At 57.9% G+C, this 19,962-nt stretch overlaps 2 protein-coding genes across 2 annotated transcripts in view; both read left to right on the top strand.

Moving 5' to 3' along the window:
• Nucleotides 1–808: 808 nt before the first annotated feature.
• GPR78 (G protein-coupled receptor 78) lies at nucleotides 809–10,332 on the top strand. Its single transcript, XM_017893603.1, has 4 exons — nucleotides 809–2,063; nucleotides 2,761–2,874; nucleotides 7,342–7,564; nucleotides 7,637–10,332. Exons 1-4 carry the CDS (start codon nucleotides 1,396–1,398, stop codon nucleotides 7,721–7,723), a joined length of 1,092 nt encoding a protein of 363 aa, XP_017749092.1. The 5' UTR covers nucleotides 809–1,395; the 3' UTR covers nucleotides 7,724–10,332.
• Nucleotides 10,333–12,316: 1,984 nt separating this feature from the next.
• The window catches only part of CPZ (carboxypeptidase Z), a 29,767-nt gene continuing 22,121 nt past the window's right edge, over nucleotides 12,317–19,962 (top strand). Inside the window, exons 1-2 of the mRNA XM_017893600.1 lie at nucleotides 12,317–12,550; nucleotides 18,869–18,901. Coding sequence (XP_017749089.1) covers nucleotides 12,463–12,550; nucleotides 18,869–18,901 — 121 coding nt within the window. The 5' untranslated portion in view covers nucleotides 12,317–12,462. The remainder of the gene's footprint in view (nucleotides 12,551–18,868; nucleotides 18,902–19,962) is intronic.

Genomic DNA, 19,962 nt, shown 5'->3' with positions numbered 1-19,962 from the left:
AAGGGGTTTGAGTAACGTGCCCAAGGCACACAGCGGGGCTGCTGCAGGAGGCCAGTTGTGCACTTATGGCTTTTCCCCTGGCCACTTTGCAGCACTGGTACAAGAGAGGCCCACGGGTGAACCCCCACCCCACAGCCACCCTTTGTCCCTCAGAAAGGGCTGGCAGAGCCTGCAGGTGAGGGTGGGTGTGGGGAGGGGTGGGCAATGGTCTGCCCTTCATTTCTGTCATGTTGTGGCTGCCACTGGGGAGAAAATGTCAAAAAGCTTCCTGGAAGAAGCAGCTTGCAGGAGGCTTCACCATATCCTTGTCCTGCCAACTGGCCACAAATGGATTGGAAGACTCCCACCGGGTGAGAAGGCTCAGAAGCCATCACAGGGGATGGCAGATGTGGGAGAGGTATGCACCTCGCACCGCGGGGCTCCAGGAGCCAGACGAAGGACAGGCATTTCTGTATGGCACCCCGTTCTGGGTGGGTCCTCTCAAGGGACCCCCTTCTTTGTCTCTCCCTCTGTTGCTTTTCTCTCCTCTTCCCTCTTCTTCCCCCCACTTCCTCTTCTCCTCTTTACTTTTTCTTCTTCCTCTCTCTCGTTCCCGCATACCTCTCTCAACTTTGTTTCCACTTCTTGTCGCCCTTCTTGCTTCAACAAACGTCAATGCAGTCACAGTTCCTAGGCTGAGGCTGGGGGATGGGAGGGAAGTCCTGAGGGCAGCTCCCGCCCCGCCCCGCCCCGTCACTCCCTCTGCCCCGCCTGCACAGCTTCTCACCACTTCATTCCTGCCCCCACCGCCCCTATCGCCCCTATAAGCCACCAGGTCGCTCCAGTTTGGTGCCAGCGCCTGGAGGCAGAGGCGTGGTGAGGGCTGTGCAGCCTAGGATCCACCTAGTGGCTCTCGCTGGCGTCTCAACTGCGCATGAACCAGCGCTGGGAGGCTCGGCTGGAGGTGTGACCAGGGCAGGGACAGACCTGGCCCGGAGCAGAAGAGCCCAGAGTCCCATCCTGTCACGCTGCAAGGAGGGAAGAAGGAAAGATACAGTGTCAGCAAAGAGACCTCCCTCGCCCCTACGTCCCGCGCCCCCACGCTTCCCTTCAGCCTTAGGACAGTCCTGCCGGGACGGTGAGCGCATTCAGCACCCTGGACAGCACCGTGGTTGCGCTGCCTCCAGGGCGGCCTCGGGCTGCTCCGGCTAGGAAGAGCAACGCCCTCCGCCCGGGTACCCCTGCCCGCGCACTTGCCGCAGCTTTCCTCGCGCCGCTCTGGGCCTTGCCGGCCGGGTCTGCACCTCCCAGAAGCTGTGGGCGCGCCGCTCAGCCACTCCATCGCCGCACTTTCTCAGGCCCGCGCCCGAAGTAGAGCCATGAGAACCTCAGGGTGCCTGCAGAGACGCTAGCGCCATGGGCCCCGGCGAGACCCTGCTAGCGGGGCTGCTGGTGATGGTGCTGGCTGTGGCGCTGCTATCCAATGCGCTGGTGCTACTTTGTTGCGCCTACAGCTCTAAGCTCCGCACTCGCGCCTCGGGCGTCCTCCTGGTGAATCTGTCGCTGGGTCACTTGCTGCTGGCGGCGCTGGACATGCCCTTCACGCTGCTTGGTGTGATGCGCGGGCGGCCACCGTCGGCGCCCGGCGCGTGCCAAGCCATCGGCTTCCTGGACACCTTCCTGGCGTCCAACTCGGCGCTGAGCGTGGCGGCGCTGAGCGCAGACCAGTGGCTGGCCGTGGGCTTCCCGCTGCGCTACGCTGGACGCCTGCGACCGCGTGATGCCGTCCTGCTGCTGGGCTGTGCCTGGGGACAGTCGCTGGTCTTCTCGGTCGCTGCACTTGGCTGCTCGTGGCTCGGCTACAGCAGCGCCTTTGCGTCCTGCTCGCTGCGCCTGCCACCCGAGCCTGAGCGCCCGCGCTTCGCAGCCTTCACCGCCACACTCCACGCCATGGGCTTTGCGCTGCCGCTGGCGGTGATCTGCCTCACCTCGCTCCAGGTGCACCGGGTGGCGCGCAGCCACTGCCAGCGCATGGACATCGTCACCCTGAAGGCGCTCATGCTGCTTGCCGACCTGCACCCCAGGTATTGGCCCAGTGCATGCCGACCGGCCCAGGCCAGGGACTCAGGTGCTCCCTGGGCAGTTGGCTCGAGTAGCCTGTGGTCATCATCACCTTTACTTCGCCCAGAGTTCACCAGCCATGGCAGCTGCCGCGTCGCATGCTGCTCGCGGGGGTTTCCCAGTTGGTTCTTGTGCGACACCGGCGGGGCCTCTGCCTCCCTGGGTATGGCTCACAGCGCACGGGGAACTTTGCACAGAGCGGTGGGGTGTGCGTCTCCGGGAGGGGTTCTGAGGGCTCTGCTGTGGACAGCCAGACACACCCCTCCTATGGAGTAGCTGTGGGTCTGAGGCATCTGCATGTTTCTGCCTGCTGCTGACCCAGTACACTTGCATGGCCTTGGGCTTCATGTCTTGAGCAGGGTCCATCCCCCATGCTTTCTGCTCACTACTTGGCAGGATTTGTCTCCTGAATCTCTAGCTAGTGTTGCCATTGTTCCAAATTACCTCCCGTAGGGTGTTCCCCTTTCACCCTAGGCCCCCCACAGAACCCCCAAGAGGCTCTCCTGCTCCTGGGGTGGGCAGACCAGGTGACTTCTCCCTCCCTGAGGGCCCCAGCCTTGCCTCTCCATCAGCTCTGCCCTCGCTTCAGCCCCTAGGCTCTGGGCCTGGGCTCTGTCCCCACCCTGCCATCATCCTGACCGCTGTCCTTTGTCCCCACAGTGTGCGGCAGCGCTGCCTCATCCAGCAGAAGCGGCGCCGCCACCGGGCCACCAGGAAGATTGGCATCTCTATTGCGAGCTTCCTCATCTGCTTTGCCCCATATGTCGTGACCAGGTGGGTCCCGAGTCCGGCTCCCGTCGTGGGAACAGCTGGGAGGGCTTGGCCTCAGTTGAGTAGGCCTCTGAGGTCTCTCAGTCGGGTATCGGGAGGGTGGCCATCACCACAGGACCCTCCTCCACACCTGACGGGCTGGGGGCTGTGCTGGCAGCTCCTGGGAAAGACCCTTGGAGGAAGATGGCACTGGCCCCCATCCTGTCCTATAAATGAGGAGACTCTCCTTGTCCAGGCACAGGCAGATATGGGGTCTGTGAGTCAGTACCTGGCTCTTTAAACCTAGGAAGCTTTCCAAATCAGGCGGTCTGGGACTAACCCAGACCTTAGACTCCGCATCTCCCGGGTATGGAGTCGGGAATCTGGGTGGAAGCTCCGGCTGGAGCCTCAGGGCAATCACGCTGCCAGGTGAGTGTTCTCTTTGCTCCTCTCTTTCCTGGAGACCTTGGCCTGAGTGCTTGTCAGGTCAGAATTACCTGGAGTCACAGGTAATTTGGGAAAGATTGTGGGTAAAGGTTCTGCTGGTACCATTGTCCCAGTCCTGTGCTGAGGGGCAGGGGAGTCTGCAGTCTTTGCCTCCAGGGTTCCTGGGTCACCCACTTGGCCACTTGGTCACTACCTTAGCTCCACTCAAGGAAATGTGTGCACCCTGCCTTGCTGGAAGGCAACATGGTTAGAGGGAGGCACGTTGTTTATTAGAGAGGGTGACTGCTTGCTATCATGTTTTGCCTTTCTTGGAAGCTCCATGGAAGTTTTGGCCAGGCCTCTGCAGCACTCAGGCTGGCTGGGAGGTCTCCACCCTACATGTTGAGCCACGGCAGGAGACTGCCCTGAAGGAAGAAGCTCCCGGGAGGGGTCCATGGCCCTCATCCTCAAGGGGCCCAGGTCCCCACCCCAGGGGAGGGAGCCAGCAGGGAGTGTGGTACCAGGATTCTGGCTCTGTTTGTGTAGGGTCTTCCCGGGGTTGCTATCTAATGCCCTACAAGGTCTGCCAGCCTGTCCAGGATGCCTGCCTATCTTTCTAGGTCACTGGGGTGCTTAGGTATGTTGGGGGGGGGGGCAACAATTGTGTCCCAGGAACCTGGGAGGTCCCAGAGTGCCCATGATGAGTGGCACCAACTCTGTCCTGCCTACTAGGCTCTCTCTGAGCTCTTTGGAATCAGCACTTGGGATAGGAGCTCTTGGCCACCCATCCCATCTGGCTTAGGGACAGAGAGCCAGGTTTCTTGTGGATCGCAGGCACTCTCCTTGCTCACATAAAACCTGGCAAAGGCCTCTGGTTCTTAGGAAACTTCATGGGCACAAGTGTGGATGGAGAAACTGTGGCTTCCTTCTCTTGGGAACTAGCTGTTTATCTGATTATCGTGCTTGTGTGTATGTGGGCCCATGTGTCTGCTCATGCATGCATGTGTAGGTTGGGAGGTTTCATGTGTGTATTCATACATGCACAGGTATGTACATACATGTAGAAGGTGAGTGCTAACATTTCCAGAGCTCCAGCATTTAGTTTTGAAAGTTTAAATGAAGATGAGTGAGACTGGCTCACTCAGCCATGATATTATGTTGATTAATGGGTGTAACCATTATTTTCCTGCATGTGTACAAGGCCCTGACCGTGTGTGTAAGCATGCATAGCTATGAGCGTGCACACAAGTGTTCAAAGGGAGAATCCCAAACGAAGTCATGAAGCCTGCCTTTGCAGCATTGTTTCCACAATGCTGTTACCAACTCTGGGATCTGGGCAGCTCAGGCTTTCTTCTCTGTGAAAAACGTGGGTACAATATAGCATTAATGAGGATATATATTTCTTCACGTACTCACTAAACATTTAATGAGCACCTACTCTGTGCTGGGCTTTGTGCCTGGTCCTGCAGTTACAAAATCAAATGGAACACAGGCTCCTCTTGGTTCTGATGGCGGAAGATGCGGGTCAGCAAGACCAGGCAGGTGTTTCAGTGGGGGAGGGGCCTTGGGGGATGGAGCCTGGGAGCAGCACAGCTGGATCAGTTTGGACGGGTTTGCCTGACAGGTGGCTCTCACATCATAGGAATGAATCGAATCAGAACCTCACTCCGTTATTGCCCTAAGGCTCCAGCGGGAGCTTCCACCCAGTGTGTGGACGAGGTTCTAATGCAGTTGGCTTAACCCACAGGAAGTCAGAGATCCAGGAGCATGTTGTCCCTGCTGCCCCTTAGAAGGTAGTGCACTCATTCCAATTGTTCTGCAATTGCTAAAAATATTTCAGAGCTCTTCTCCTGGGAATTGTTTGCAGAACTGGGATGCATTGTTAGACTCTTCTGTGGACATCTTGAAGGTGAATTTAATCTGGTTAGAAATAACTCAAAGTCACCTTGAGCCAGTTCATGTGGATAAAGTAGGTAAAGGAGATGGGGAATATAGGATTTTTCTTTTGTTTCTTGGTTGTCACTCTTGAGTTTTACTGACTTAATCAATGGTGCAGATGAAGTCCCTGGGGTGTGCAGCAGTGAGACCAGGAGGGCGGGGATACAGAGCCTCCCTTGTGGAGTCTGTGGTCTACTGTGGGGGTGCGGGGAGGACAGATGGATATGGTCACCAGGTGCTGAGCATCAGTGGACACGTGAGCGAGTCCCCTTCTCCGCAGGGTCGTGGCTGATTGGAATGCCACAGTGGCTGACACATGACTTCTGGTCCCAGTGTGACTCCAGACACAGCCTCAGCTGGGTGTTTCCAATGACTTCCATCTGCACCGTGGCTTCACTAGGGGGTAGACACTCTGCCATGTGTGTGGCTTTCTTACTCACCTGCAGCTCAGTCCCCTAGTGACTGAAAGAAATGCCATGCTTCTCAGATCCTTCGATAGGACTCTCCTTCCCACTTGCCTGATGGTGGGCTGTGACCAGTCTCCAGTCCATGCCTGATGGTGGGCTTCGTGGACGTGGGGGTGACAGTGTACCTGATGTGCTTATGCTGGCCGGTTGCAAAGTCCTTTGCGGACTGTCATTTACTGTAACTGGGTTCTCACCTCAGCCTGGGGTAGGTGATTAGGGCCATGACTGCCTTGGATCTGTGTCCCTGCCCTGATTTTTGGATTCTGGATGCCTCTCCTCTGGCCACACCCCTCAGTTCTCCCTGTCCTCACATTCTGGCTCTGCTTCTCAGCTTGAGGTGGCTGCCTGCCTGCTTGCCTGCCTCCTCATCCCCACCTCGCTGGACTGGGTGCCCTGGAGGGAGGGAGTCAGTCTGATCCTTGCTGCACCCCAGCAGCTGCTGTGTTTGTGGGTGGTCAGCAGGTGGTCTCCAGACTAATAAGTGACCCAGCCAAACTTGTAAATCACAGGGCTGCAGTCCTTCTGAGTGGGGAGTGGGACATCCTGGGACAGAAATTCACTGCCTGGGGGGTCATCAGGCTGATGGGGAAAGCCCTGGCTTTTGGGAGCCCTGGTTCAAAGCCAGGACCTGGGAAGCAGAACGGCTGCCACTGGTCAGCACATGCACTTGTGACAGCTGTCAGAAGCCTCGTCCTGACTCTGTGGCCCCCACCTCAGGCTGTGCTGCCGCTGGTCAGAAGCCTTGTCCTGACCCCGTGGCCCCTACCCTAGGCTGTGCTGAGAGCGGAGGGATCCATCCAAGTCCTCAGAGGCCCGGCCCCCTGCTGCTTTCCCCCACGCAGAGCCCAGTACCTTCCACTCTGAGTTCTAGTCTGATTTCAGAAAAGCACTGGGCTCAGACTCAGAATGTGGGACTGAGCCTTTCCTCTGGGAGTTGTATGCCTGATGGTCCTAAAGATGCCCTTAAGACTCTCTGAGTGATGCTGCGAGAGGGTGGGTAGGGAAGCACCCTGCGTGGTGCGTGGTGCCCGAGGACATCCCGTGAGTGACTGCGATTCACGTGGGTGAGGTGGTCACGCTTGCTCAGCGTCTGTTCTACAGCCCAGGTTGACACCTGTTACTCCAGCCTGGTTATTAGTGTTGTTCCGATTTGTTCTCAACATTGCCCAGGTTTGGCAGGTGAATGCCAGAGGGGAGTCTGGCTGGGGGCTCCCAGTGCTCACATCTGGGGTGTCTTGGTCTGCAGCATGGAAGTGGTAATGGCTCCCTCGGTAGCTGGTTCTGTGTGCAGGCGTTCGCGGCAGGTGTGCGCGCAGGTGGGTGGACTGAGCTGAGAGTGAGGATGGTGGGAGAAGGCCTGGGTCACGGTGGCAGTGCTGCCACCTACTGAGTACCTGCTGTATGCCGGCTGATGTCGGCTTGCTCCGCAGTCCCAGGGCCCGGCCTTGTAATCCCGTTTTAGGAAGAGGAGACCGAGGCTCAGGGTGCTGGCGCAGAGCCCCCTGGCTAGTGAGCGTCAGGGCTGCGGTGTGTACTTGTCCTGACTCTGTGGCCCCCACCTCAGGCTGTGCTGCCGCTGGTCAGAAGCCTTGTCCCGGAGCATGAGTGTGTGGCGGGTGCTGTCACTGTGGCTGAGTCAGCTGCTCCGCTTCCCCAACAGGCTGGTGGAGCTCGTGCCCTTCCTCACCGTGAACGCCCACTGGGGCATCCTCAGCAAGTGCCTGACCTACAGCAAGGCGGCGGCCGACCCGTTCACGTACTCTCTGCTCCGCCGGCCGTTCCGCCAAGTCCTGGCCGGCATGGCGCGCCGGCTGCTGAAGAGAACCCTGCGCCCAGGGTCCACCCACAACAGCTCCCTGGACCTGGCCAGCATGGTGCACCAGGTGCTGAAGAGAGCCCCGCGCCCGGGGTCCACCCACAACAGCTCCCTGGACCTGATGAGCATGGTGCACCAGGTGCTGAAGAGAACCCCGCACCCAGCGTCCACCCACAGCAGCTCCCTGGATGCAGAGAATGATTCCTGCCTGCAGCAGACACACTGAGGGCCTGGCAGGGCTCATCCGCTCCACCTTCTAAGAAACCCTGTGGAAAGGGCACTGGCCCTGCCACAGAAACGCCACTGGGGATCCCCCAGACACCGGCGGCTTGACTTTGAATTGAGGCTGAAGTACAGGAGGAAGAGGAGAGGGCCAGATGTGGGTGTGGACAGCAGGAGCAGGGCAGGAGAGCTCCAGGCTCGGCCACCTGGCCTGGGACAGCGGTTTTTCCTTTCTGAGCCTCGCCCTTGTTCTGGGGTCGTGGCAATGCTTCAAGATGGTGGGTAGGGAAGCGTCTTGTGTGGCACGTGGTACCCGTGGGCGTCCTATCAGTGACTGCTGTTCATGTGGGTGAGGTGGTCACGCTTGCTCAGGGTCTCTTCTGTAGCCCGGGTGGACACCTGTTACTCCCACCTGTTATTAGCATTGTCCCGATTTGTTCTCAGCATTGCCCAGGTTTGGGAGATAAATGCCAGGGCAGAGTCTGGTTTGGGGGCTCCCAGAGCTCACATCTGATAGTCTGTGGTCAGGGCCCGGCAGGCAGAGGCGGTCCCTGGGACGTGCCCATCTCTGGAAGCCTAGAGGCCCCCAGCTCCAGGCCTGTCCTCTGTGACTGCCTGTGTGGGCAAGCAGATGAAGCCTGTCTCCTGCCTCCTTTTCCGTGGTTTGCCAGGGCTTTGGCATCTTGACTGGGGAGGATGTGGAGTCTGTGTGCTCAGAGCCTTTTCTGGTGATGATATCATCAGAGCACATGACCTCTGCTTCCTGCCCCCGAAGGCCACCTCTGGGCCTCTGGATCCTAGATTTGAGATGGTCAAGAGATGGAAGTAGTAGCCAGGACCCAGGTTCCAGAGAGGGTGGCCCAGGATGGGGAGGGCCCTTGCTCCCCAGCAGCAGTGCTGGGGAGCCACGAGAAGGTGGAGTGTCCTTGAGTAGCTGTGTGCATCACCCCCAGTTTAGTAATCACAGGGTGCCATTCCCCGGTGGGGGCACCCACCATCAATGTCATTGAATGTCCCCATGGGACAGTGTTGAGGACTTTTGTGCACATCTGTCCTATTTCACAGCTCAGGGAAAGAATGGTACACAGCGCACATGGGCCCCCAGTGGAGAGGTGTGTGGGTAAATGAGTGAGCGAGTGAATGAACGGACACGATTCTCTCTCCAGCTTCTGTCATTGCTGTTTTCTTCAAGGCCCAGGGCCATCCCCTGCAGAGACAGGGTGGACTGCAAGACCTCAGGCCCCTGCCTCATGGAACTCTCTGATGGGCTTCACCCATAGGCTCTTGCAGGCGTGGAGCCTGTGTCATGACACCCTACACCCAAGGCCAGCAATGCAGGGAGAGCGTGGACATCACATTATTTCCTTCCAGAGGCTGAATTCTTCAAAGACACATGTGGCTGTCACTTGCTCTTGGTATGAACAGTGGAGAACTCAGCTGAGGTGGCTTCACAGAGTCTTTTCCAAAAAACAGGTGTTATTATTGTACTTTAAAACAACTTCTTGAGACAGGGTCTGACTCTGTTGCCTAGGCTAGAGTGCAGTGGTGCAGTCTCAGCTCACTGCAACCTCCGGCCCCCATGCTCAAGCCATCCTCCCACCTCAGCCTCCTGAGTAGCTGGGACCACAGGCATGGGCCACTATGCCTGGATAATTTTTGTATTTTTTTTTTTGTACAGATGGAGGTCTCATTTTGTTGCCCAGGCTGGTCTTGAATTCCTGAGCTTAAGTGATCCGCCTACCTCAGCCTCCCAAAGTGCTGGGCTTACAGGCATGAGCCACCGCACCCAGCCAAAACCAGGTGTTATTTGCTGACTTGCCAATGCCTTCCTCAAAAGGATAAATTTAAAAATGTTTGTAAATCATGAAGTGTAATTCAAATAAAACAAATTATTGTTTGGAATAATAGCAACTATAGGTATGTGGTCAGGAAGCAGTTAAAAACATTAAAACACAGACCTGGCCAGTTCAATCAAACCCAGGGGTTCCAGGCAGGAGGTGGGGCAGGTGGGCGTCACACCCTGGTTTGCAGAGGGCACGTGAACTTGAGACCCTGCTGCACCCCGGTGCCCCTGTGCTTACAAGGGAGGGCACTCGCACAGCAGAAGCAGGTTGGTCCCCATTGTTTAAAGTTCCAGAGCCCAGGCTGTGAGCTCCTTGGCTGAGCCCTCTCCTGTCCCTGGGAGCTCCCCAGGTGTGAGGAGCCTGGCAGCCAGCGGGGCCTACCCTCCGTGTTAGTGCGTCTCCGCCAGGCTAAAATGCTTGGTCACTGCTTTAGCGCCACTCAAGGAAACGCGTGCAGCCTGCCCTGCTGGAAGGCACCATGGTTAGAGGGAGGCACGCTGTGTATTAGAGACGAGGGCTGCTTGCTGTCATGTTTCACCTTCCTCGGAAGCTCCATGGAATGTTCTGGAACAGGCATCTTAAGGCATTCCCTCCGCCTTCTCCGTCAGCCCATGTGGCTGCCACGCCGGGCTCTCCCTTGCCTTAGGCATGGGGACTTTCGTGTGTGTGTGTGTGTAATTTGAAAGATACTTTTCATGTGCACTTAAATGTGTTGCAAAATGATGCTGGGTCTCACGAATGCTGTGAATCAATAAACATCTTATTCAGAGGGTGTCTCATTTCCATGGAAAGGCAGGGGGATTCTGCCTCGCATTAGCCACAGTTCAATGACCAGGAGAGCAGAGCTTCCTAGATGCCTGGGCTTGCATGCAATCCCTTGCTGGGCTTCCAAGACCTCCAGGCTAGGCCCTGCACCCTGTGTGCGGCTGAGTGAGGGAGGCTTCTCCTGTTGTTTTGACGGTGGAGCTGCAAGCTTGGGAGGCTTTTCCGTGGGTGGGCGGGAGGCAGAGCCATGGAGGCTGTGAGGCTGGCAGGCAACTTGAAGGACATAACTGCTCATTTATTTTATTTGGGGGACCAGGAGTTTTTTATTGATTCCATCTGTCAGAGGGCTGCAGCATTCCATGACGGGTGAGGCAGAGGGAGGCCCTGTGGGAGCCCAGAGTGACAGTCCTCTCAGCTTGCCTTCTTGTCCTTTTGAGACCATGATCTCGTTCACCCGAGCCTCCCTCCTGCTCACACGGGGTGCAAACCTGGGCCAGAAGGAGTTCTGAGCCAGGAGCCCTCTCTCCATCCCCTCTGTGCTTGCTGACCCTCACCCTCCTCCTGCCTCACCTGGACACCCATCCATGGCCAAGCCTCTAGAACCCTTCCTGGTCCCTGGTGAAGCAGCCCTTCCTCTCACCCACCCTCCACCAAGCAGAGCGAGCTCCTGGAAATGCAGCCAAGAGCAGGTTGTGCTCCTGCCAGAGCCTGTGGTCTCTGCTCCTGAGCCTGGCATTGCTAGCCCTTTCTGTTCTCTGTCCGCACTGTTCCTCACTCCTATCCACATGGCCTTGGGCTAAAGTGCTGGGTGCCCTAGTCTACTGGCCCCTCCCTGGGGAGCCTGCATCCTTTCTGGGCCTTCTCTTAGTACTTCCTCCTCCTCTGCTTAGCCAAGTCCTTCTACCTGACCGAGGCTGACACAACCCTCCCTCTTCAGGCTTTCACAGCCCCAGCACCCCTCTCAAGGGTCCAGCTGTGGGGTGGGTAGGAGCGGCGTCAGACCCGCTTTTATCGCTAGCACCCGCTGTGCAGCAAGTGCTGAGGATGCCGGCACGCACCCATCATGTCCAGCTGCGGAGCTGGCTTCCAACCACTGATGGACTCCTCCTGGCTGTCATGCTGCCCCCACCCCATCCTCATGAGCCCCAAGGTGAGCGCGGTGCTGTTTCTCAGTGGAGAGCTCCCACCCTCGAGGAGGCCAGGCCACTGGCTCGAGATCCTTTGAGCCGTGAGTCTGTGCTCTTTTGACGACACAAACTGGCTTCTCTCCTAGAAGCTTGTCCTGCAGGGCACCCCGCATGGGCTGGCCAGGGCAGTCAGAGGTGCTTCCGGAAGGACCCAGCCAAGTCCAGGCAGACACAGGGCAGCGTTGAGCACCAGACACCCCAGATCCACGGGGGTGTTGAAATGGGCATCTTCAAGCAGATGACCCGCAGGAAGCAGCACCTGCTGGGTGCCAGCCATGAGTTGGGGCCACTGTGAGTACTGTCTCCATTACACCAGCCTCTGGGCAAAGGGGCTTGTCCTAAGTCTTAGGGCTGAGTGGCAGTTGGCTCTGGGGCCTGGTACTGGTGCACTGGCATTGCTGGCAAAGGATCCATGAGGCACACGGCTCCTAAAGGTCCAGCCGCCCAGCAAAGCCCCTTCCCCTGCATCCACACCGGGGACAAGGGTTAGCAGGTGGGGACATGCCTTCACTTTCCTCACCTGACAGGCCCTGGTCAGCTGGGGTCAGGGCTGCAGCCAGAGCCCCCTCCACCCGCAGATGCAGCCTGTGCCTGGGACCAGGGGTTTTAGGCAGGATCAGCAGGGAATCTGCAGATGAGCTCCACAGTGCGCTCGGGTGGTAGATGGGGAAACTGAGTCCCAAGGAGGGGCAGTGAGCCCTTTGGAGGAGGCGGGGCACCCCACCCAGGGCAGGCAGGGGCCTTTATCTGTTGTCCTGCCCCTCCTCCTCCCCCAACGGCATCCTCCCTCTAGCTTCTGGCGCTGCCCACTGTAACCCGACTCCGGCATTTGCGTTTGGGGCGCCCTCCCTGCGCCGGGGGCGGGAGCCCAGTGAGCACAGAGCCCCGGCCCGCGCGGCCCGAGTGCCACATCACTGCGCAGGCCGTCCAAGGCCCGCTGCCCCACCATGCCGCCCCCGCCGCCGCTGCTGCTCCTCACAGTCCTGGTCTTCGCCACTGCCTGGCCGGGGTGCGAGTTTGAGCGGAACCCTGCCGGTAAGGCCGTCCCCTGCCCCCATCCTCCACCCTCCACCCTCTACCCTGCAACCTCCGGGGAGTGTGACCCGTCGCTTCCCAGGGGCCTGGGAACTTTCTTCCAGTAGGTTAGGCGCCTATGGCCCCCGCGAGAACGTCTCCAAAGTGGGCAGCATGTGACCTGGGACTGGTAGGGTGACCTCTCCCCTGGACGGGGACACCAGGGAGGCTCTCTACAGCATCCAGGCCGGGACCCCAGGCAGCAGAGGGTCACCATGCCTGGGCCAGGGGCGAGATCTTTCTCCTGTCGGGTACAGCAGCAGGGGCACCCTGCTGGTGGGCCCGGGGGAGCAGGTGCCAGGACTTTGCAGTTTGAGAGGCCATCCAAGGTCCCCAGGTCCTTCCAGGAACAGGGCGATCTCTCTGGGCTATGGCAAACTCTCGACCCCTCCCTCCCAGATAGAGCTGTGATGTGGACAGTAAGTCTCCGGAAGTGGCCCTGAGGGCTGGGAGGGGGCGTGGGCCCCCTAGAGGGATCTGGGGCTGGGAGAAGGGAGGGACGCAGGGACCCTCTAGGAGGTGTGTGCCTGCACGACCTCACCAAGGGGTGTGTGCAGTGGGGGTGGGGGAGCAGGTAGGTAGAGGCTGGGGGCTGGATCCTGGGCTCCCACCTGGCCTCACAGCCTCTCCAGGTATGGAGGTGCATCTAGCAAACCTTGCTCAGGACTCTCATCAGAAACAGACATCTGGGCTCCTGCAGGCATGGGGCCCTGTGTGGGTTCAAGGGTGCAGGGTGTCATGTTCTCAATTGCTCGTTGTCTGGGATTTGTGGACACCTGAGAACTGCCTGAGCCCTGCGAGTGGATGTGCCAGGACCACGATACCCCACCCTGGGGCGTGATGTCGACGCTTTTCCTTTCCATCCTGTTGATGCCTGGATCTTCCCCCGACCTCTGCTCCTCGCCCTACCTCAGCTCTTTTCTACCCCCTGTGTGTGTGCTCATGCAGGTGTGCGGGTGGGGTGCTCTGGAGCTTGTGCCGTGTCGTGGGTGGGCCTCCCCTCAGCCCCTGAGAGCCCAGACAATATCTAGAATCATAGGCTTGTTGGAGACCACAGACCCCTCCTCCAGGAAGCTCTCCTGACCTGCCCTTTCCCAGGAAGAAGTGCAGCCTCCTCCTCTGCAGGCAGGCAGCACAGACCACCCTGTCCTCACCCAGCAGGATGCACAGGCTGATCTCTGTCCCTGGCAGGTGCTGAGCACAGCCATGGCATCGGCAAGTGTTTCTAGAAGGAATCACTCATCCTCCAGTCCAGTCTCCCGTCTTATGGATGAGCGTGGAAGTCAAGGACCTTTCCAGCCCACAGGCAGAAGTGGGCAGAGCCAGTCAGCTGCAGTGCAGGCCCCCACACCCCAGGCTGCCATGTCCCTATCTCGCCATCGGGTCTTGCTCAGAGGAAGCCTGGTGCTCTCTCCCCTCTGCCCCCCGCCCTTCCCTGGTGGAGGATTCCCTGTCCTCACCAGAGCCTGGGGACGGAGGGGATTTTCATGTCCTAGGGTCTGGGATTCAGATTCTGACTCCTTGACTCTGCTGTGTGACCTGGGCAGATGGCCTGACCTCTCTGACCTCATTCAGGTCTCATTCCTGACCCAGGCGCAGCCGCTGGTCAGTTCAGGAGGGGGAGGACTGACGGGATCTCACTCCCCTGTTGAAGAAATGCTGCCACCTCGTGGTTAAGAGTCTTAGAACCATTGCAAAAGCAGCTTTCGGACCAGCGCCATCCAACACAAACACAAAGCCATCCACACACAGAATTTTATATTTTCTAGTAGCCACACTAAAGAGGTAACAGAAACAGGTGAAATTGATTTTAATAACAAATTCTATTTGATCCAATATGTCCAAAAAATTCCAGTATTTTGGCATTCATATAAAAATTATTAATGAAATATTTACACTGTTTTTAGTACTACGTCTGAAATTTGGTGTGCATTTTACACATCGCACACATTGGTTTGAACTTGCCACATGTGAAGGGCTCAGTGGCCACGTGTGGCTCGTGGCTGCTGTACTGGAGAGCGTGGCTTGAGAGCCTTCTAGGGGTACAGGCTTTCACCCCGCTGTGCATTTGCAAGTCTGCAGGGGGATCCAGGGGTGTCGGTGCCCCACAGTGGTTGGAGTGGGGAAGCAATGGTGAATAGTCTAACCACCCACAGTTTCGCTGGCTTTGCTCTGTGGCTGCCAGGGCAGGCGGGGCCTAGGAGAGGCAGAGAGTGGGTTTTGGGTCAGCAGGCCTGCCCCCATGCAATAAGTGGCAAAACTAGAGGCCTACGGAGGCCAAGCCAGCTGGCAAAGGCCCAGCTACATCATGGGACTGGCTGTGTGGTCTTGGGACAGTTGCAGCCCCTGAGGGCTCCTCTCAGACCATCCTGACTCTCTTGTGGCCACAGCAGCACCCACTGGGGCTTGCTGATTGTTGGGGGAAGAATTGTGTCTTCCAGAAAAGACATACTGATGACGTAATCCATGGCACCTGTGAATGGGAGCTTACTTGGAAACAGGGCCTTTGTGGATTAAATTGATTCAGATGAGGCCACAAGGGATTAGGGCAGGCCCTAAGCCAATAACTGGTATCCCTAGAAGAAGAGGGAGAATTTGGGCAGAGACAGAAACAGGGACAAATTTCACACATGACAACAGAGGCAGGGACCGGAGTGCTGTGGCCACGAACCAAGGAGCACCTGGGGCCACCAGGAGCCGGGAGGGGCGGGAGGGTTCTTCCCTTAGAGCCTTCAGAGGGAGTGTGGCCCTGCAGACCCCTGATTGCAGACTTCCAGCCTCCAGGATTCTGAACTGTTGTGGCTTCTTTTTTTTTTTTTGAGACAGAGTCTGTCACCCAGGCTGGAGTGCAGTAGTGCAATCTCTGCTCACTGCAACCTCCCTCTCCCAGGTCCAAGTGAGATGGAGCTCATCTCACTTAGCCTGCCTCAGCTTCCTGAGTAGCTGGGACTACAGGTGTGCACCTCAGCCTCCTGAGTAGCTGGGACTAGAGGTGTGCGCCACCATGCCCAACTAATTTTTGTATTTTTAGTAGAGACAGGGTTGCTGTGTTGGCCAGGCTGGTCTTGAACTCCTGACCTCGTGATCCACCTGCCTCAGCCTCCCAAAATGCTGTGATTACAGGTGTGAGCAACCACACCCAGCTGTTGTTGCTTTAACCCAAGCATGGTGGGCACTTTGCTAGGGCAGCCCTGGCAAACAAACCCACCCCTCTCTGTGCCTTGCATGTGGTGGGCAGTGGAAGCCAGGGCAACCCAGCTGGCAGACGCTCTTCCTGCCCCTTGGGAAACCCCAATGGGGCTGCACGGCTGGTTGGGGGGTCACAGCAGACAGTCCTGCTCCTGCCCACCATGTGCCCTGAGCCTCTGTGTGTTGAGCATTCACTGGGCACCTCACCCTGCTGTCGTAATCATCTTGATGGATCCTCCAACAGCCCTATGAGGTAGGTGTGATCATTATCCCAATTTACACATGAGGAAACTGAGGCAGGGGCAGTGGTTCATCCTGGAGCCTTAGTGTCCTCATCTGTGAACCAGGGAGACTCAAAGCCACAGGAAGCCAGAGGGATCGCCTGTCCAGTCCCTGCGTGATGGTCCAGTCACCCGTGTGGGCTCTTGGTGGCTTTGGAGGAGCAGGTGCAGGGGTGGACACCTCACCTTGCAGCTCCCTGAGGCCAGCAGAAGCCCCAGGGTCAAGTCAAAGTTAGTTCTTCCACTCGCTCACGCCTGCTGAGTGAATAGACAAAGTTCTAGATTCACCCAGGCTTGCCAGCTCAGGGCCAGGCCAAGCTCAGTGCCAGCCGGGCACCATCAGAGCCCTGTGATGGGTACCCAGGGAGTGGGGACAAGGGCACTGGGCTGAGATCACCTTGATCCTTGAGCTCACTGTGCTGCAGCATCTGCCTCGGTTCAAGCTCAGTGCAGGATGAGACCGTGGGTCAGCTGAGTGTAAACCCTGCTCCCAGAGAGGTCCTATAGGCGGCCGGCTTTGCATACCAGTGCTCACTCAGGGCCCTGCACGGGATGGGTGCTCACACAGGGCCCTGCGTGGATGCAAGCCTTTCATCTGTTCTTCCCAATATCACCCAGTTGTCTTTAGCCACACAGACAGGCGGGTGAGAACACAGTGTTCCAAGCAGAATCCCGGACCAGCTTTTTTTCCATTCCTTTTTTCCTAAAGTTCAAACTGTCATGCCTCCTTTATGCTGCAGATGGGTGGAGTCTGGGGATGCTCTGGACCATGAAGGCCTGGGAGTCACGTGAGGGTGCCAGGGAGGGTGCCCGGAGAGCCTCACGCCCACAGGCCCATGGCAGCCATCCAGGGGGGCTCAAGCTCCTCTGTGCTCATCCCAGGGCACGTTGTGGGCATCCGTGGGCATGGATGGGCAGGTACGGGCGGGTGGTCACACTGCAGCCCCCTCTCTCCAGTTAGGGCCGCTCCACTCCCAGATGCTTTAGCAACGCTTGCCTGTTGCTCTCCCACACTTAGCACAGCACGGGCTCCTGCAGCTTGTCTCCGGGTTGTTCTGAAACCGTTGCAGGAACGATGCACACTGTAGCTGATGGAGACTGCTCCCCCCGGCAGATCTTGTGCTGGGCTCGGACCATGGGTCATCTCATCTCACAGCATCCCTGCAAAGTGATTATAATGAACCCATGTGAAATGGGGGAAGTTGAGACACAAAAGAGCCACTTGCCTGAGGCCCCCTGCTGTGATGTGGTGGTCTGGGGCTGGGCATCTTCCCTGTCCTCCACAACCCTTGTGGTTCATGGTCCATGTTCCCTGCCAGCTTGGACAGGGAGGAAGGGCGAACCCAAGGGAGCCACGTCTTCCCCAGGGCCTCCTGCACACGCCTGTTCCATACCCCGAGGCAGCCGCGTCTTCCCCAGGGCCGCCCGCACACGCCTGTTCCACACCTGGAGAGCACTGTGTGGACCTCTTTTGTCGTCTGTTGTGAGGATGGAAACGGAAACTCTCCTAGGAGTGCCTGGTGGTGGACGGGTGCCCTAAACGTCACCATCCCGCAAGAGCTTTGTGAGCTGAATGGTGCAGGGATCCAGGACTATGGTTGCCCAGTCCTCAGTGGGGAAACCGAGTCCCGAGTGGTTCCCTAGAGTGGGAGCTGCCTGGCCACAGAGCAGCCCAGGTCTCTCTGACCATTTGGAGAGTTGCCATGTGCTCAGCCAAGCTTTCACAGCCCCCAGATCCTAGGGTGAGCTCCAAAAAGCGGCCTGCCCTCTCCCAGCCTCAAGGTTCTGTCCCCAGTTTTGACTGGAGGTGCAGAGTCACAGCCAGGCCTTTTCCTCTGCTCCAGCCTGCTTGCCCCCATCTCCTTGGCCCCCTGCACCCACTCCACATGTCCTGCCTGTGGGTCATGTCCCCTTCTCTGGGGTCCTGCTGCTCCCACCGCCCAGCCTGCCCCCACTCTGGCCAGGTGGTCCCACATGGGACATGGGCCTGTCCCAGCACTAGCCAGGTTTTAAATCTGACGCCGGATTCCCCTCCTTGAATGTGTTCTCCCCGCTTGAAGCGCCCAGAGCCTTGGGTCCTGCTTCATACAGGGCCCTTAGCAGCCGGCATTACTTAGGGTTGGCTATGTTTGGCCTTCCCAGAGGCCTTACTGTTGGGTTCATGTGTCTGGGCTTCGGAAAGGGCCCTTGAAACCCCACGACTGCCAGGATAGTTTTGTGTGTTGGTCCTTTTTTCTTGGAAGAGGGCCCTTGACTCAGGAAATGGGGAGAGGCCACACGCTGGCGGTGTCCTTGGGGGCACGGAGCCTGCATGGCTGACTCTGGGAGGGGCCTGGGTCCGGGTGCAGCAGTGCCTGCTGGTGAGGGGTCTGGAGGCTAACTATTAAAACTTCTGGAGTCTTCTAAGGACTCAGCGGCTTATGGTGGGAAGCTTGAGGTTGGCTACGGTGGAGGTTCTTGTGCCACGGCACTCACAGGTGCCACCTCAGGGCTCTTCTGTCCTGGACATCAGGCTTGCAGGCACTGCGGCCTGAGCTTCGAGCCAGATGGATGCCACTGACCCCCACTGCTGTCCAACTGTCTGTCCTTAGGCAGGTCATGTGACCTCTCAGACGCAGCCTTCGCACCTGGGAAATCGGGGAGACTACGGCGTCTGCCTCAGGGGCTGCTGTGAAGACTCCATGAGAAGGAGCTGGCGGAGGGTGGCCCGGGCTGGTCCCCGCCTGCGCTCAGGGCCCTGGGTGTGTGTTGCCCGGTGAGTGACAGACGGCGAGCCAGGTCCCTAACAGTGCCATGTCTCTCTTTCCAGGTGAATGCCACAGGCCGCCGGCTGCAGACAGCGGTACAGTACCGGGACCTCCCTGGCTTCTGTTCTGTAGGAGGGCTGCGGCCCCCACACTGTCAGAGCACTTTAGGCAGCTGAGCCCGTGATTTCACAAGTGGGTGATGGATGACACAACCCATCCATGAAATCAGAACCCCCTTGTAAACAGCCAGAGAAAAATTAGACACAACAAAAAAAGACCAGCCAGGAAAAGGTGCACCGGCTTCCCACCGGGCTTTGCCCATGCAGCCCCTGCAGAGATGGCCTCTCCATCCCTCCCCACGCCTGCCTGCCCCCAGCCCCACTCCAGTTACCGCTGCAGTCACACATCCTGAGTTTGGACCTTGCCCACATGCATTTCATGGTCACTGGCTCTGTGCCGGGCCCCTGCTGAGTCTGGGGTTGGGTGAGTCACCTCCCCCGCCCGGCCCCGATTTCCTCCTTGTGATAGGAGAAATGCCAAATGAATCTGGTGAGATGGCTTCAAAAGTGGCATGGGATCCAACCAATGTGGAGTGCTCAGGTCAGGACTGAGGACAGGGCTTGTTCCCTGAAAGGGTCGAACATTTCATCGTTGCCTCCTGACAGATTTGGGCATCTGGTGTATTCTAAGTAGAGGCTTTTAAAAAATCAGAAAAAAAAAAAAATTTGGGGGGTACAAAGTCAATGACATATGTAAAATGTCTATTTTATTTTGATTTATCTTATTTGTTTTATTTTAGAGATGGAGGTCTTGCTATGTTACCCGGGCTGGTCTCAAACTCCTGGCCTCAAGCGATCCTCCCATCTTGGCCTCCCAAAGTGCTGGGATTACAGGTGTGAGCTACCTTGCCCGGCTGTAAAATGTGGTGAGCAGGGCAATGTGAGGCAGAAAGAATCCTGTCCTTTCTAGACTTTGACATGAGAAGTGGCAAAATGTCATGACTTGTCCCATGCAATGCCACATCTGGAAAGTCCAGCTGAGGAAAAGAGGAGAAGGCCGTCTGGGGGTGCGAGCATGGAGCCAGCGGCTGCAGGGACACAGTCTGTTCCCAAGGGGGCTGGAGGGCCCTGCTAGGCCAATGAGGGCCTTAGAGATG

The sequence above is a fragment of the Rhinopithecus bieti genome, unplaced genomic scaffold, assembly GCF_001698545.2.
Source record: "Rhinopithecus bieti isolate Rb0 unplaced genomic scaffold, ASM169854v2 scaffold_24469, whole genome shotgun sequence".
Lineage (NCBI taxonomy): Eukaryota > Metazoa > Chordata > Mammalia > Primates > Cercopithecidae > Rhinopithecus > Rhinopithecus bieti.
The sequence above is the reverse complement of the archived record's forward strand: the minus strand, read 5'-3'. Positions and strand labels throughout refer to the sequence as shown.

Bases quoted from the DNA above. Each gene is read 5' to 3' on its own strand.
- GPR78 (XM_017893603.1), top strand. From the start codon at position 1,396: ATGGGCCCCGGCGAGACCCTGCTAGCGGGGCTGCTGGTGATGGTGCTG. The intron at 2,064-2,760 runs GTATTGGCCCAG...TTGTCCCCACAG, and splicing joins CTTGCCGACCTGCACCCCAG to TGTGCGGCAGCGCTGCCTCA. The intron at 2,875-7,341 runs GTGGGTCCCGAG...CTTCCCCAACAG, and splicing joins GCCCCATATGTCGTGACCAG to GCTGGTGGAGCTCGTGCCCT.